Source organism: Cydia pomonella, chromosome 12 (assembly GCF_033807575.1).
Source record: "Cydia pomonella isolate Wapato2018A chromosome 12, ilCydPomo1, whole genome shotgun sequence".
NCBI classification, from domain to species: domain Eukaryota; kingdom Metazoa; phylum Arthropoda; class Insecta; order Lepidoptera; family Tortricidae; genus Cydia; species Cydia pomonella.
The window spans coordinates 11,011,497-11,028,077 of record NC_084714.1 but is presented as its reverse complement, the minus strand read 5'-3'; the positions used below and the strand labels follow the sequence as shown (position 1 = coordinate 11,028,077).

Here is a 16,581-nt window from a genome sequence, read left to right as displayed (position 1 = left end):
ATTATTTATAGAAGGGAATGATCTGACTACTTATAATGATGATACATAAATACGACTTTAGCGCAAGCAATACAATGGTTAACAATAAATAATTTACAAGTAAATGTTTCTCAAACAAAATGTATGCAATTTTGTACATTTCGCAGTACCTAATACTTTTAAATTGGATATAAATTATGATGGTGCATCAATCGATGAAGTTTCGCAAATTAAGTTTTTAGGGATAACTTTGGATCATCACTGTGATTGGAAGGCTCATTTAGAAAATCTTTGCTCCAAAATAAACAAATTTGTCTTTGCTCTTAGAAAGATTCGACAGGTTGTATCTTTACAAGCGGCAATTATGTCATACAATGGGTACATATACTCTGTTTAACGGTACTGAATTATAATATGGGGTAACTCCGTTGATAAGGATGATTTGTTTTTTATCTAGAAGCGCTGTATAAGAGCCTTATTTGGACTTAAACACCTAGAATCGAGTCGTCCTTACTTCAATGAACATCGCATTTTAACTTTTTATAGACTGTATATCTTGGAAAAGCGTTTATTTGTCTATAAGCATATACATATGTTTAAATAGGTTCAGGCAATGTCTTCTAGAGCGGTAAGAAGTCAATATGAACACAAGTTATATAATCCCTATGTAAGACTGAAGTTGGCCTCCAAAAATTGTTATATAATGTGCATTGACATTTATAATTTGCCCGATAAATTTAAGATATTAGACATAAAACAATTTAAAAATTTAGTTTGAGATTGTCTTATAAACATGTTTTTATAGTTTAAGAGAGTATATGGACATTGAAATCACATAGTTATTATTAATTTTGATTATTTAATGGTATTTTTTGACATATTATAATCAGTTCAGTTTTTATTAATATGGTACTAAGTATATGCAAGCGTGTACACACCTGTAAAGGTAGTGTGCAATTGAACTATTTCGTAATATGCAAATTGTACCTGCTATTGTAATCTGAATTACCATACACACAATAAATCATTCATTCATTCATAAAGTGACATGCGGGATTGTAGAAGTTTATAAGAAGGGAGGCAGGAATCTAGTATGTCAATAACGTAGAAATACGGTTTGTTATAAGCAGGGCCCGTTGACGCAAAAATACTTTTCATGCCATTGACACAAAAAATACGTAAGTTAACATACAGGGAGTTTTTTTTACAACAATACTAATTTAGATAACTTAATTATTGACGGGTATTAAAATAAATACTTATTACGCGAATAAAAGCTTGTTACGCTGTTAAAAATCAAAGATATGTATTATTTAATAAATTAATAATCTATTATTTATTTGAGTGACAATAAGATGAAAGCCAGTTAGACGTTTCTGTACTGATTGACAAGTATATGTATCAGTTAGCTAAAGAGGTTGACAAATGGTTAATTATTACGAAAATACTAATTCTATGAAGTGTGACGTCATTTTTCTGTCAACGGCATGAAATGTACGGGCCCTGGTTATAAGTTTAACATATTAAACAACTTACTTGCTGTGGAGCTTGGGAATGCGACGAAGGTTGTGCAGAACTGTCGCTAGAACCCGAACTGCCCATACCAGCTTCGCTGGTGTCCATATCCTGAATTTGAAGAACATCATTTATTTTTAGGAAATATTTGAGGAGGATTAAAGATAGTCTCGTAGTTCATACATCTGCTACGGTTAGCGCCCCTTCATTCTCGATAGATCCAAGATGGATCTAGTGAGAATTTTTTTATTTGTTAGATGCAACTTCCGGCCGATGGATCTAACGAGAACTTTTTTTTAGTAATAGATCCAGTTTAAATGACAAATGGATCTAGTGGGACTTCTTTTTATCGCAAGATCCAATCTTGTAACTTGGCGTTATTAATAAAGTATTTGTATTTTGTATTTGTTTGTATTTGTATCAATCAAAAAATCTGTACCTTGTTAATTTTACTTGAATTAAACGATAGATGCAATATAATTGTGAGCGCTGGTGGCTTAGCATTTTGGCGTGCGATGACGAAACTGGAGGTTCCTTCGAGGTCTGTCTCCGTAATTTTTTGCTTTAACCCAATGGTGTGTGGTATCGTTGGACAGGTCTTTCGAAACGAATCAGGGTCTCCAATAACCATTTTTGATAAAGTTAATATTTTCGGAAATAATCGCTCCGAAAAAAAAAACATGTGCCCCCCCCTCCAACTTTTGAACCATGGGTCCATAAATAAAAAAAAATCGTGAATCAAAAGAATCAAAAGCTTAATAAATACTTTCCATGAAAACTATATCCAACATTATCGGTCCAACCGTATTTATTTATTTATTTATAGGAGGACCAACAGCTATAAAAACATTATGCAGATTTAGGTAACAATACAAAGCCAATTACAGGTACTCACAGATAGAAATGGAATAACAATATAACAAACTTTGCGCGCATGTTCACACAATGCTATCACGACTTTTACAATTTAAAAAATACAAAAAAATGTTTTTATACAACTCAAAGCTTTACCTAAGTTATAGATCTGCTAACAATACTAACAGTTAAAATAAAGGTTACGTAAATCCTTAAGCACTCTGACAGACCGCATATCTGTTACTTTTACAATAAATAAAAATTCTAATACATATATTTGAATTAATTTATTATAATAAATATTCTCTTACACACAAACTAAAGGAATGTACAAACAGTTTAAAAATAAACAAGCGGTATTGAACCTTTAAGTCTAAGGAGAGACTTTGCCTCCTTATGTGTGTTCTACCGCTTGTACAATGGGCTGTGCTCTGAAGAATTGTTTGACATGATGCCCACGGCTACTTTCTATCACCGCACCGCCCGCCGTCGGCAGGGTGTTCATCCTCACACCTTAGAACCTAAATGGTCACGCACTGTGCGGTTTAAGAGGAACTTCCTCCCGCGCACGCTCCGGTTGTGGAATGAGCTACCTGCCGAGGTTTTCCCGAGGGTCTACAGTATGAGGTTCTTCAAAAAAGGAGTGTACAGATTTTTAAAGGGTCGGCAACGCGCATGTAACACCTCTGGAGTTGCAGGCGTCCATAGGCTACGGTGACTGCTTACCATCAGGCGGGCCGTATGCTTGCTTGCCACCGTCGTGGTATAAAAAAAAAACCAACATATTGTCCACGAGTAAATAAAATACATAAATACCAAAGAATATAAATAAAATACTAGAAACATATCCATTAAGAGCAATTCCTAGCTGAGCAACTTTTCAAATCTCGAATTTTTGAAGCTATGTTTCTGTCGCGCTGCGGTGGGCGGGAGCCGGAGCTATCTAAGTGTGAGTGCGCGCACACAGACGCGAGACTCGTGCGCTCGCTCATTGCGCGCCGTTCCGTCGACATCGTCCGCGAGCCAGACGGAATTTATTCTGCGCTGCCCGACGCAAGTTGTTTTTGTTGTTACCACGTAATATTGTTTTTCATTTTTATATTATACTGTATCTATTACACCCTAATACCAAACACCCTATCACCTGTACTAAATGTATTTTACACCTATGATGACGAAATAATAAATGATTGATTGATTGCTTGATATTAATTACCATATAGGTAAAAACTGCAAAAAAGAATGATGTCTCAGCTTCGGTTGTCGTCGTACAGTCAAGTGCAAAAATATGTATCGAAAGAATCGTCTCATAAATATGGTACTACGCTCTTATTACACTGGAATAAGATGCTATGGGACATATTTTTGAGTAAGATGTGTACACCCATATTTTTACACTTGACTGTACCTATCCGTATCAGTAAGTTGGGAGTGATCATGGTGTGTTGTGAAATTTTGTAAGTAGGTATAAATATACCTATGGTTAATCTACAATCTATTTAACTTGTAGTACGATGGGGCTAAACTTGGGCCGCCTTATTGAAGAACGTATCGCAATGACAATCTGGGTAAAGTATGTTGGGATAATGCCGGACAATTTTGGGACCAATTGAGAAAACTCGTGAAAAAATGTTTTTTCGAGATCTCAACACGTGATAGATTCTTGAAGTAAGTACGTAGCGAATCGTTAAATAATAACCGTAGATTCGACCTAAATTTTGGCAATCTTCAATATAGAACGGTTTTAGTTTTGTACCTGTCTAAAGATGAGACATACTTTTTTTTAGGGTAACGAGTGTTTTGCCATCAAGGGAGAACATTGGATGGTGAAAAAAACTTGCTTCTAATGGAAAGAGAATAAGGTATCACAAAGAAATAGGTCCGGTGTCTACCCTTTTGTATCCGATCTTAACCCGGATACAAAAATTGGCAAAATTGTGGCTCTCAAACTTTGATACCTATGTCATAAGGCAATTTGATAAGTAAACAATGTGCTAAGAAACCTCTTATTGTAAGGTTTACCCGAAGTAATAAAAAAAACCACTAAAATAATAGATACGTTGCGTAGTTTTGACAATTTAAGATTTCGTGAACTGTACCGGTTTAGGGAAAGTGTAAATGTATTGTTTATTGAATGGAATGTACTGGAAGATATGAAGTACTTAAGTAGGAAGGACAAAAATCAAAATAAAAAATAATCGTGCCCAGTCATTTTTAATGAAGGTCGCCAAAAAAAAAAGAATCAAACTTAGAAATCAAAAAGACTAAGTAGTTCTTTAAAAAGGTCAAGGTCACTGAGAGCCCATCTTGAAGTATGGAAAATAATTAAAATTGCGATTTTGTTGGTTTAATTTTGCAATTATGTATATATTGATTGATATACAATCTTTTTTTTTTCTTGATAAAATGTAAGGATCGTATGTAAAGAGTAAAGTAAATATATAGGAAAAGATAGCCCTCTTGAAGCATTTTAAGGAAACTAATTTCGAAGCCCTATCTCTATTTTTTATCCGAAACTAGCAATGTATGTATGCGTGCACATCTACATATGCATCCGTATGTGTAGGTACTTTATTGCGAAAAATTGCTCATTTGCTATCTATTTTACTCGATTTTGTTATAAATTTCAACATGTATCATCATCCCTATACGATATAAATACTCTTTATTGCACACCTCAATAAATGAAACAATACAAAAGAAAACATACACATAAGCACAGGTAAACAACATGCGGTCTTATCGCTAAAAGGCAACCTTTGGGTTGAGGAAATTAAAAAAATTACATTGTCAGTAACCGTCGCGCTGGTAGTGGTACTGGATAATAATAATGGTACGAAAGTGTGATCAAGAAAACAATAAATGTGATAATTAAGGTCAGTAAGTAAATTGAAGAAAATTTAAAGTTTGATAATCACTGCTATTTTTTAAATAGGTAAAGATCTGATTGTTTCTGGTCCGATCTTTACCTGGAAGGGTCAATATCGGATATTGGTCTACAGCAGTGCTAGGTCTGTTAACATAATTACAAAAACAAACACAGTTTCATCAGAATACGCAAAATAAATTACAGAGCGAACATCGGATAGAAGGAAGAATTCGCGAAATTTACCTTGCTCTGTGATTGCACATAGCACAAGCCCGACTCCCTGAGCGACGCGGGGACACTGACAGTCGAGGCGCAATGAAATGGCGTCTTACACAATGTTGCCAACATTAAAAAATAAAGCCAAATTAGGGGGAAATGAATGTCCTACGTTCTTCACCCGCATTCGGTATTTACCCAACATACCTTAATCGTTGAACCGCCGCATTTCAAAATGGCCCTTATTTTGATATCGACTAGCCGCAATGTAATACGGCGGATTATACAATACGACTGCGATACTTATATATAAATCCCCTCGTCAATGTAATTTCATTAAATTTGCTATCTAGTGGCAAACATCAAAGTAGTTATCTTTTACTTGTGACGCACAAGTGTGAGCAATGTAAAATACTATATTTCTAAAAAAAATTGCCTACTACGTAATAAAAGAAAATGTGATTATTAAATTATAATACGAAAGGTGGTCAAATCGCAAAATGCTGTCGTTTTATTTAAAATAATGAAATAATTAGACCAGTTCCGAAAGTACCGGGAAATCCCGGTTCTTTAAAACAGTACCGGTTCTGCAATCCCTAATAAGGATGTTATGCCCATCACTATTCCTTCTGTGTACGTATATTTAGAAACTGTCTCCGCCTCCAATTCGTGCGATAAGGACAACTGCAGCTCGGACCGAAATTCACTCGCAAAAAACTCAAAAATCGAGGTTTCGCTCTCGACTGTTTCCTCCTCCAAAACGCAACTAATCATTATGAAATTTTGGAAATTGCAAGAGGAAGAAATAATCTATGCCGCTATGTTTTGATTTTTTGGATATTTTTTGTCATATTTGTATACTGTGCCTTTTTTTACAGCCAATTCAATTTAGCCGTTTTTGCGATTTTCGAGGCGCTGTATCTTTCTTCAAAATAAAATAATCCAAAAAAGCAAAACATAGCGGCACAGATATTGATGCTATAGATCTTATTTGAAAAAATCACTGCTCTAGGTTAAAAATCCAGGGAGGAATCAGTCGAGAGCGTTTGTATGGAAAAATCGCAACTAGGAATTCCTCTTAAGTAGATCCATAAACATATTACGTGTATTGCATGTTTGATCTATTGAGAGGAAAAAATTCTCTATAGATCCATTTTGATAAAAGTACAATTTTATGGATCTAATTATATAAAGTATTTTCTCTATAGATCCAGTTTCAACTGTCAACATAAAAATTTGGATCTAACAAGAAAAACATTTCACACTAGATCCATTTTGGATCTATCGAGAATGAAGGTTAGCGCCTCGCCGGGTGTAAAGACTTGCACAAACCTGCGTGGATTCCGGTGGGGCGGTGGATGCAGCGAGGGCGGCGCGGGGCAAAGGGCGCGAGGATGACGCAGGCATGTACTCCGTCGTGTGCGCGTCGTGCGGTGCCGTGGGGCCGACCTGCGCCATGGGCCGGATGGACGCGAGCGGCGTCTCGCCACCGCGCCCGCGCGCCATCGTATGTGCGCTTTGTTGAGCTACGCCTAAAACGAAAGTTTTCGTTGTGTGAACTGTAGTAACAAAACTAGAAATCCTCTGTTCTTAACTCTTTGTAAATATTGTTTTGCAACGATCATGGCAACATATTTGGAAGGCTGGCCTAACGTGTCAATGACTGATTTCAAGTAGTATTTAATTCTAGTAGATTTGTATAGAAGGAAAAGAAGGTAACTGCTAATTTTACAGTAAGTCGAAAACTAGGCAGAGGCAGCAGAGTCATAGCCAGAGTTTAGATGTTGCCATAGACTTTTAGCAATATCAAAATATGGGACATTGAACTTACCAGCCATCGGTTTGATATTCGCCGTGGGCGGGTCCGTCGTAGTTTTTTCCGTAGTAGTCTGCTGCTTGGACGCCGAGGCTTGGCTTTGAAGCTGCCGTTGCAGCATCGTAATCTTCTGTTGTAGCGCTTCGATTTCACGAGTCTTCTCCGCTTGAGCCTCTGTCCGCTCCTTCTCGAGTCGTGACAGACGGCCCTCGTACTGTGACTTAATTAGAGCCAACCTCACGTCTTGTTCGTCACGATTACTTTGCTCAATAGCACCTATTTTAGTACGAGACTCGTCCAATTCGCGACTCAGTGTATTTTTCAGCTCAGTCAATTGAACTATTTTATTCTTAGCTTGTTTCAATACTACTTTGGCCTTCTCTTCTTTGTCAGTATTTGCTGTTCTAAGACTTTCAATTTCCTGTTTTAATTTCTCATTATTGGCTTTCTCGGCTTCTAATTGAGCTTGTATTTCAGCGAGTTGTGCATCCATCTTCTTAGCACTCTCGGCCGAAGCAGCGTCGGCGGCTGCAGCTTCCCCTTCTGTTTTCTTCTTTTCTTCTTCAACGGTCTTAGCTAACTCTTCATACTGCACCTTGTATTTTTTAGCTATCTTTCGAATTTGCATTTCCTTGTTTCTAATATCATTGAGAGAAGCATCTTTACAGGCTACTTCTTCAGTAAGCTTGGCGTTGGTTTCAAGAGCTGAAGCAAGCTCTGTCTTTACCTTGGTAAGTTCTTCCGTAACTCTAGCCATGTCATCCCTGAGTGTATTTATTTCCTCTGCTAACCTCTTGTTTTCTTCAACCAAAGTACTTTGCTGCCGTGATAATACTGTATACTGCTCTTCTAACTTACTCTTCTCGACTCTAAGTGCCCCAAGTTCCTCATTCGCCTTTCTGGAGTTGTCTTTTTCGCTGGTTAACATCTTAGCTAAAGTCTCCCTTTCATTTTGGAGCCTCTTCCAGTCTTCTGGGCTGGTTTTGTTGGCGCGTTCGACTAACGCGTTGACACGAGTTCGCCAACGAGCAGAATCTGCTTTAAGTGATGTGTTTTCTGATTGTAATGTCTCATTCCTTGAAGTCATGTCATTGATCTTTTCCTGTAGTGGAGCTAATTTCTCCTCGAGCTGCCTGGTTGATGCAGTCAGTTCCTCTACGCGACTTGTTAAAGTATCACGTTCTTCTCTAAGAATTCTGTTGCTATCTGTCAAAGCATTCAGTGTTTCCACTTTCCTAAGAATATCAGATTGCCTGTTCACAGTCACCATGCTTACTTCAGATTTTTCTCTTTCCGCAGCTAACGCCAACTTGGCACTATCAAGTTGTTTCTCCGCTATTTCCAATTGCGACTTTAGTCGCATGTTCTCTGCGTTAAGAATGTCAGACTTCGCCATAGCAATATCTTTTTCTTTCCGAAGGAACTTGACAATTTGGAACAATTGTTCTGACGATTTTCCATCTTCCTCAGAAACAGAGACATTCATGGACGAATCGTTGGCTGATTCGTTCATGCTTTCTGACATGGATCTTGAGGCATGCGTAACGGACAACTGAGTACCTAATGCTTGAATCTGGTTATGTAACAATGAATTTTGGTCATTCAGATCCTTAAACCGCTCCATCAACTGAGCGTTTTCTGCAGCAATCATTTTTTCTCTCTCAGCCCAAGCAGCTTTTTCTGTTTCTAAGTTCTCAACAGCATTATTTTTCAAGGCAACTAATTCATTAATTTGATTTTGAGCTCTAGATAATTCTTCTTTAACACTAGACAATGCTTGAATGTCAGTTGAATGAAGCATCATTTCATGATTATATTTTTCTTCAGCTTTAATGACAGCTTCTGACATTTTAGCTATCTCTGCTCGCATGGCTGCAAGCTCCGACTGGGAAGTATCATAATTAGCTAATGTAGTATTTAATTCTTCTTTAGCTTCTGCTAGTTCTCGCCTTAGAGCATTATTACTAGTAGACTGCTCTCCGTTAGCTTGTAGAGTAAGCTCTGCTTCAAGTTCTCCACATTTTTCTTCAAGGTGTTGTAATTTTTGTGTATAGCCGGAAAGTTTCGCCTCTGTTTCAGACTTATATGTTTCATACTCAGTATGAAGTGTTTTAAGCTCTTTTTCGGCGCCTTCTGATATGTCACAGTATTGTTTTATGTGTTCCTTTGCTACATTCAACTGTTCTTGAAGAGATTGGATTTCTGCCTCTTTGTCTGAAAGTTTGTTTTCCAACTCTTTTATTTTCTTCATAGAATCAAACGAACCATCTGAATTAGGTGTCAAAGCAATCTTAAGTTTTTTCGCAAGTTCTTCATTAGCTTTATTCTTTTCAGAGAAATCTGCACGTAGTTGTGACATTTCCTTTCTCAGTTGGTCTGCTGCATCTTTTTCTTCTTGCATACGCGATTTAGCGGTTTCAGTTTGACGTTCAAGATGTGACGCTAATTCTCTAAATCTGTCTTGTTCTTCCTGTAGCCTCCTTCTTAAAGCAGAACATTCTCTCGTTGCTTCGTCCAAGCGCGACTCAATTTTTGCTCGGGTTTCAACTTCAACTCGCTCTAAGCTTGCCTTAATTAATTCGAGGTTTTTCAACAATAAAGATTGACCCTGCCGTTCTCGATTTAATATTTCTTTTTCAGTCTGCAGCCGTAACTCAGTGTCTTTCAGTAATTTGCATTCCAATCTCAAGTTTTCTACTTGTATTTCAGCAGCAGCAAGTTTACCCTGAGCATTCAACGCCTCATCGCGCAAGTGTTGCAGAGAAACTTCATGCTTAGCAATGGTCGCATTATATGCTTTGTTCTTTTCTTCCAGTGATGCAATTTGCTTTTTATACGTAGTAACATTTGTTTGCAAGATTTTAAGCCTCTCATTATTATATTCCGAGGTTGATGAGCATTTACTATTTGCCGCCGTTAGTTTTGATATCTCTTGTCGCATGTTATCAATTTGTTCAAACAACATCTTCTCGTTTATTAGTTTTTCCTCTTTGTATGTTTTATATTCCTCTTTCAATAGTTCCAGGTGTTTCTCCGTTTCTTTTAATTTTATTTCTAGAGCAGGTGTTTCAGCTGCTGGTTTTTGGGGTTTTTCAGTAATATCCATAGTAAAGGAATCTCCTTTTTCCATGTCAATATCTTCCAATACCGAACTCATTTCGTGGCGTTTGCCTTTCATAAGGTCATGATACAATTTCTTAAACATGTCACGTTGTCTAATTAGACCATTCACCATTTTAGTCTGGCGGTCTTGAGCTTCAGTTAGTTCCAGAACTCTATTCTTCAATGATTCTATTTTATTTTGCATTTCTCCTGTCTCAAATTGTTCTTTGTGTCGCTCGAATTCTTCTTGCTTGTCAGTCAAATCGCGGACCATGCGCAACAGTTTTTGATTGTTTGCTTGTAGCTCCTGTATGTCACTGAAAGTTACTAAAGTCTTGGATATGATCCTAGATGAACTTATATCTGAGGAATTTGTTACATTTGAGGCAGTATTAGAGGCATCATGGTCACCATTAGGAAGTAACCCTCCGCGACTGTGTTCAATTTCCTTCAACAAGAAACAAACCTGTCTTCCCAAATCTGCAAGCTCTCCTTTGAGCCTAGTGTTTTCCCGACTATAATGGTTAGCAATTTTAGAGGACTCATTATAGTCGTCTCTTAGCCTGTTGCATTCAATCACCAATGAATCAATTTGCTGAGATAATGCTGTATTACTTTCGATTGCTTCTTCATATTCTATTTTTTGTTTTTGAAGCATTGGAGCCTTTTCTTCCAATTCTTGAACGATAGTATTGATGGTTATGTTAAGACGTCTATTTTCTTCTTTTTCTTGTGCTAGTTCATCAGTGACTTTTACTAGCTGTGAATAAATTTGAGTTAAGGACATTCCTGATTTCAAAAGCTTACTAGCTGTAGCTGCAGATGGAGCTAAGTCACTTAAAGCCATGTCAAGATTTTGTGCATTTGCAGCCTTTAAAAGGTCATTTGCATGTTCCAGTTCATTTTTTAGAGAAGAAATGATTTCATTCTTCTTCTCCATCAGTTCTTCATGATCTAATTCGGACTGCTTATATTTCGTTTCCAATTCACCATATTTTTCTGTGGCGTCATTCAATAGCTTTTGCAGTTCTGAGATGCCTTCAGTTAGCTCCATAGTTTTTGCCTCAGCATCATCATGCATAGTTTTGAATAAATCGGCCAATTTCGTTTTGGCATCCAATTCTTTTTTATAATTATCAGTCATTTTGTTTTCAACTTCTCTTTGTTCCAGAAGGCGCTGTGTTAGATTTTCGGCACGGGTATTTAAATTCTTTTTTACCTCATTTAACTGAGCAATCGTTTCATTGGCGGCATTCAGTTCTTCGATTTTTTCAGCTAATTGGGTTTCGACATTAACTAGTCTGCTGGTACTATTCAGTCTTACGGTCTGTAGTTCCGAAGTAAGTCTGTTGACTTCTTCAGTCAATCCAGAAATCTGAGAGTTAAGGAGAGTTCTTTCCTGTTCTATTCGTTTTTCACGATATTGCAAAGCTAGTTCTTTACTTTGGGTTTCGTCATTAAGGGCAAGAGCTTCACATTTTGCGTCAATAGCTGCACGCAGTTGTTGTGAAAGCGATACTTCGTTAGCCGTTAACCGTTCAATTTCCGTGTCTCGCCTTTCCAATATACGTGTTAAGTCATTTCTTTCATCCACTGCAGCATCTCGCGCGCTTTTAAGAGAAATGGCTTCATTTTCCAAACGAGCAATTTTATCGCGCGCTTTGTCTTGTTCTGCATTTAATGTAGTAAGTTGCTTCTCTAGTTCTGCAACGGATTCATCAGCAACCAGCAATTTTTTTGCAGCGTCATCATACTTTGCAGTCAATTCAGTTATTGCTCCCTCCAATTCAGATATCTTGTCCCCTGCAACAAACAAGAAATAATACACTCTAAAAAATGCACAGAATATACCAAAACCATAGAGACATGTGTAAGCTTAAAGTGCACACTCCATACAACTTAATAATAATAATTAAGACAAAAAATATTACTTTGCTAATCCGCGAAAAGATAACGTGCTAGTCAATCATTGCTAACCCGTTATACTTACTTGCGTATTATTACATGCAATTAATGTTCCCACCCTCCCACCGCAAAAATAAATAGGCAAATAAATATAACAATTCACCACCGAAAGTACAAAACACAACACGTGTTTCGCCTCTCTAGGAGGCATCCTGACGGTCGGAGATGTTGACGGTCCGAAGTCCGACGACTGAATGAGCTGAGCTGAGCTGAGCGACTGAGCTCTAGAATAGTCGGCCTTATATATACCTTGGTCCCTACTGTGCAAGCGCGAGTGAGATGGAATAATTCGTAAAAATCCGTATCGACTCATCTATTTCATTTGACCACTGAAGATTCTTTTTTTGTAGATGTCCTATAAATAAGGAGTGTACCGAAATAAAACTGTAAACTTCAAATGAAAAAACCTGATGCGATTGAGAACAAAGGTTTTTCGAAAAACTGCAATGAAATGCGACTTTTAATTTAGATAATTGCCAGTTTTTTAATTATATTTTTTTCTGTAAGAGTGACAGGCAGCTTTTTACGGACCCGTTTTTCATATTTGCCTGAATCAGCCCATCACCTGCTGGAATTGTTAATGTTTTTCGGCTGTTTCATTCTTCTCTTTTAATACACTTTTGATTTGAACCCAATAACGAGAGAACGGCACTCCAGGACGTTTGGTGTGATCTTCCTCTGCTCTTCGATGATTACCAAATGCGATTTTTGTACGAAGGAAATTGTATGATTTTCGACTTGACCTAAAATTAAATAACGCAAATTTTCGATTACTGTAGCTATCCTAACCTTTGTGCAAAGAACTTTAACCGCATATGTGGGGGTACAGTTTTTACGATAAATATGATAGGCATGCTTCGTTTTCGCAAATTCTATTAGTTTATCTTTCTGACGGGGTCATTTGTTCCTAGAGGTCTGCCGCTTCAAGGACTCTGTTCAAAAAACAACATACTAGATTAGTTATTTATTATGAAATGCACGAAACTTCGAAGTGTTTCGAAACCAAGCATACACACGCACAACCTGTTTAAAAAAACTTGTTGACATGACCGGGTTCTCGACTCTAAAATCCGGGGTTTTCACGCGTCTTGTCCTGGTTTCCAAATTTTAGAGATAGCAACTCTAACTAAAGTGCGCACAAAAATCATAAATCTTACATGTATTAAATGGGACGTTTTTCTATTTAAGGTATAAAACATTTACGTTTTTTGGGGCCAGTGCGGACAAGTTGGCGAGCTCTCACTGTTTATTTATAATCATTTTATAATGATATATCCATGCCTTTTGGCTACGTGCGAAGTGCATGGTGGGGGTAAGTAAAGCTATTTCAGCGCATAAGGTGGTACAAAATTTTAACTAACTGCGGATAGCGTCTTTAACATTTCGTACAAGTTATATGACCTAGAGGTGTGCGCCGCCGATGGCAAAATCATCGGCAGCGGCGTCCGATGATTTTATGACCGGCGGCGGCGGCGTGATCGGCGTGAAATCGGCGTGACATTGATTTTCAGGATTCTTAACAAAAATCATTAATTTGTAGTTTTTCTTGAAAATTTGATCAATTCTGGTTGCTGGTAAGTGGACTACGTATAGATTTATAAATAGGCTGTAAAATAGGGATTGTAAATGAATATAGAATACGTGTAATAACTCGATTTCCCTAGTAACTGGCTTTCATTAAAGGGTTTCCTGGTCCCCTGGGTTTCTGTACTAGCGTTTGCCAGCCGTTGCAGCGTCACCTATCATTTAACGTTGTCAAATAAATAAACGTTACCAAATAATATATGATGCACTACTTGCACTACTCACTATATTTGTTTAAAATTTGTCAGAAATGTTTGTCAGATCAGAACTAACTTGTCGTAGTTTTCGAAAGTAAACGTCTCTGGCAAGTTGATGCATTACTTGCAGGGAAAACCCCGCGTGTTTTCAGTCCTACATACTACGAGTGACTATCCAAAGATTTGAAAGACGAGTCCACTGATGAAAAATTTAAGTCGCTTAAGAAACTTTTTATTGGATACCGTAAATGGTTCCACTTCGCTCCCCTATGGGTAATTAAGCTCCAATTCTAAAAAAATATTTAACGTCTAATATGTTCAAATATAACACTTCTATGTTATTGTGCATAATTATATATGCTCAGGTAAACGAGTATGAGTATACATTTTGAATTGCTACTTTGGTCATAATCATGTCTCTATTTTTCGGCCTGCACCTATTAATATGATGCACAATGTGGTGACTTTGCGCCCCTCAATGCCTAATAGTACTATAGGTAGGGGCATATCTATATCTTTTCCTACTTATTCATTGATTCCGATATATAATTAAATATTTCATGTTGATTTACCGATAGGAATATGATAGATAAATAAATATTATGGGACAATCTTACACAACGGCTTGAGCCTACCTAGCCCCACAGTAAGCTGCATAAGGCGTTGTGAGTACTACACGACGAGAAATATAATAGATAGATACAGATAAGTACTTAAATAACATCCATAACTCAGAAACAAATATCAGTGAACAACACACAAATAAATGCCCTTACAAGGATTTGAACCCGGGAACCCGCTCCATAACATGTTTTTCTTAATATCAACCCATAAGAATAAATTTAATAATTAATGTTTTTTTTTAAACAATGTTATAATTTCCTTTATTTGGAGCAAATATTGGAGAAAAGTAGGACCATTTTACGGTAATCTATTGTATTCCATAAAAGTGTTTTAAGCCCCACTCGTGATGAACTTATATTTATTTATTTGGAATGCTCAATTATGTTTATTTATTTGGAAGCTCAAGGATGACCCATTCTTGGCGATTTTATTCCCTATCTAATTGTTTCTAATTTACTATGATACGATGCTTTAAGCAGACTTTAATAATTTTGATTGAATTATAGATTGTTACTAAGTGTTATTTTTTATATTGATGCGAAATAATACAAACTGATTATCACCATCTATATCCTATAAAATGTGTAATTTTAAGTAAAATTGTATATTGTGTGATAAGTAAATCATATAATATATATATGATTTACTCATCACACAATATACAATTACCCTTATGCGTGTCATCAGTATCACACAAAAATAATAAAACACGCGTTTAAATTCGTGGTGGCAGCTGGAGTTTCTAAGAAAATTGCATGTTTATGTCAATTAGTTATTTAAAGCCTAGTTCATATAGAATTGGCACATAATTAGCAATGTTTAAAAAATAATAATTCCATGGCGGGAAAAAAAATTACAGTTACAGTTCAATCACCAACCTTCAAAGTATTAATGGTGAAAATATTATTGTTCTAGTTGCATGCATTTTAAAGTTTTCGACCATGAAAATTGAGAACAGGAGATTGATCGTGCACAAATACTTCGAAAATTCTTATCGATCTCGGACAAAGACCGCCAAGTCGCTTAAGATGCTAAAAGCTAGTATTTGTAGGGTCATAAAGCGTTACAAGGAGACTCTATCAGCCGACAGGAAAATACAAACTAATCGGAGGTCTGGGACAAATAACAAGATTTTGGGAAAAAAGTCCCAAGGTCACTCAAACAAAATTCAGGACGGTCTAATTACGATTTATCCCAAAAATTCAAAGAAACTTCTAGAAAGATAAAGATGATTCACCTCAGAGGTGGCTATAAGAGCTATCGAGCAATAAAACAGCCAAATCGGACATTTAAACAGATCCGACAAGCTAAAACACTAGCTCGACTATTGTACGTCCCCGTATTGACAAAATTCGAAGGTTGCTTGTTGTTGGACGACAAGACGTACGTAAAACTCGATTTTAATCAACTACTCGGTTCGAAGTTTTATATGGCCAATAATAGAGGTAATGTACCCGAAAAATATAAGTTCGTGAAGTGAAGCTTGACAAGTTCGCAAAAAAACATATGATATGGCAAAGAATTTATAATTCGGCTGTAAGACGAAAAGTTTTATAACATAGTCAAGAATGAAGTCGGACCTTTATATTAAAGAGTGCTTAGAGAAATGAGTATAGCCATTTGTTAGAACCCATAACGGTCCTGTGAAATGTTAGCCAGATTTAGCCAGCTGCCACTACTCAAAAATCACAAACTCAAAAAAAACAATACTCAAAAATATCTTTTGGCAGACGTCACGTGACCAAACTCGAAACGTAATTGAAGATTCTGATGACGTCACAACTCTCGGATTGACACTGTTGACAGTTAGGCGATTAACAACAAATGACAAATATCAGTTGACAGTTCGTATCTTCTAC

At 36.8% G+C, this 16,581-nt stretch overlaps 1 protein-coding gene across 2 annotated transcripts in view; it reads right to left on the bottom strand.

Moving 5' to 3' along the window:
* Positions 1-16,581, bottom strand: part of LOC133523526 (nucleoprotein TPR) — a 57,144-nt gene that overhangs the window by 34,879 nt on the left and 5,684 nt on the right. For both annotated transcript variants that reach the window (XM_061859172.1, XM_061859171.1), the window contains exons 2-4: positions 7,266-12,155; positions 6,767-6,966; positions 1,516-1,605 (exon numbers count right to left, since the gene is read on the bottom strand). In XM_061859172.1, coding sequence (XP_061715156.1) covers positions 1,516-1,605; positions 6,767-6,966; positions 7,266-12,155 — 5,180 coding nt within the window. The remainder of the gene's footprint in view (positions 1-1,515; positions 1,606-6,766; positions 6,967-7,265; positions 12,156-16,581) is intronic.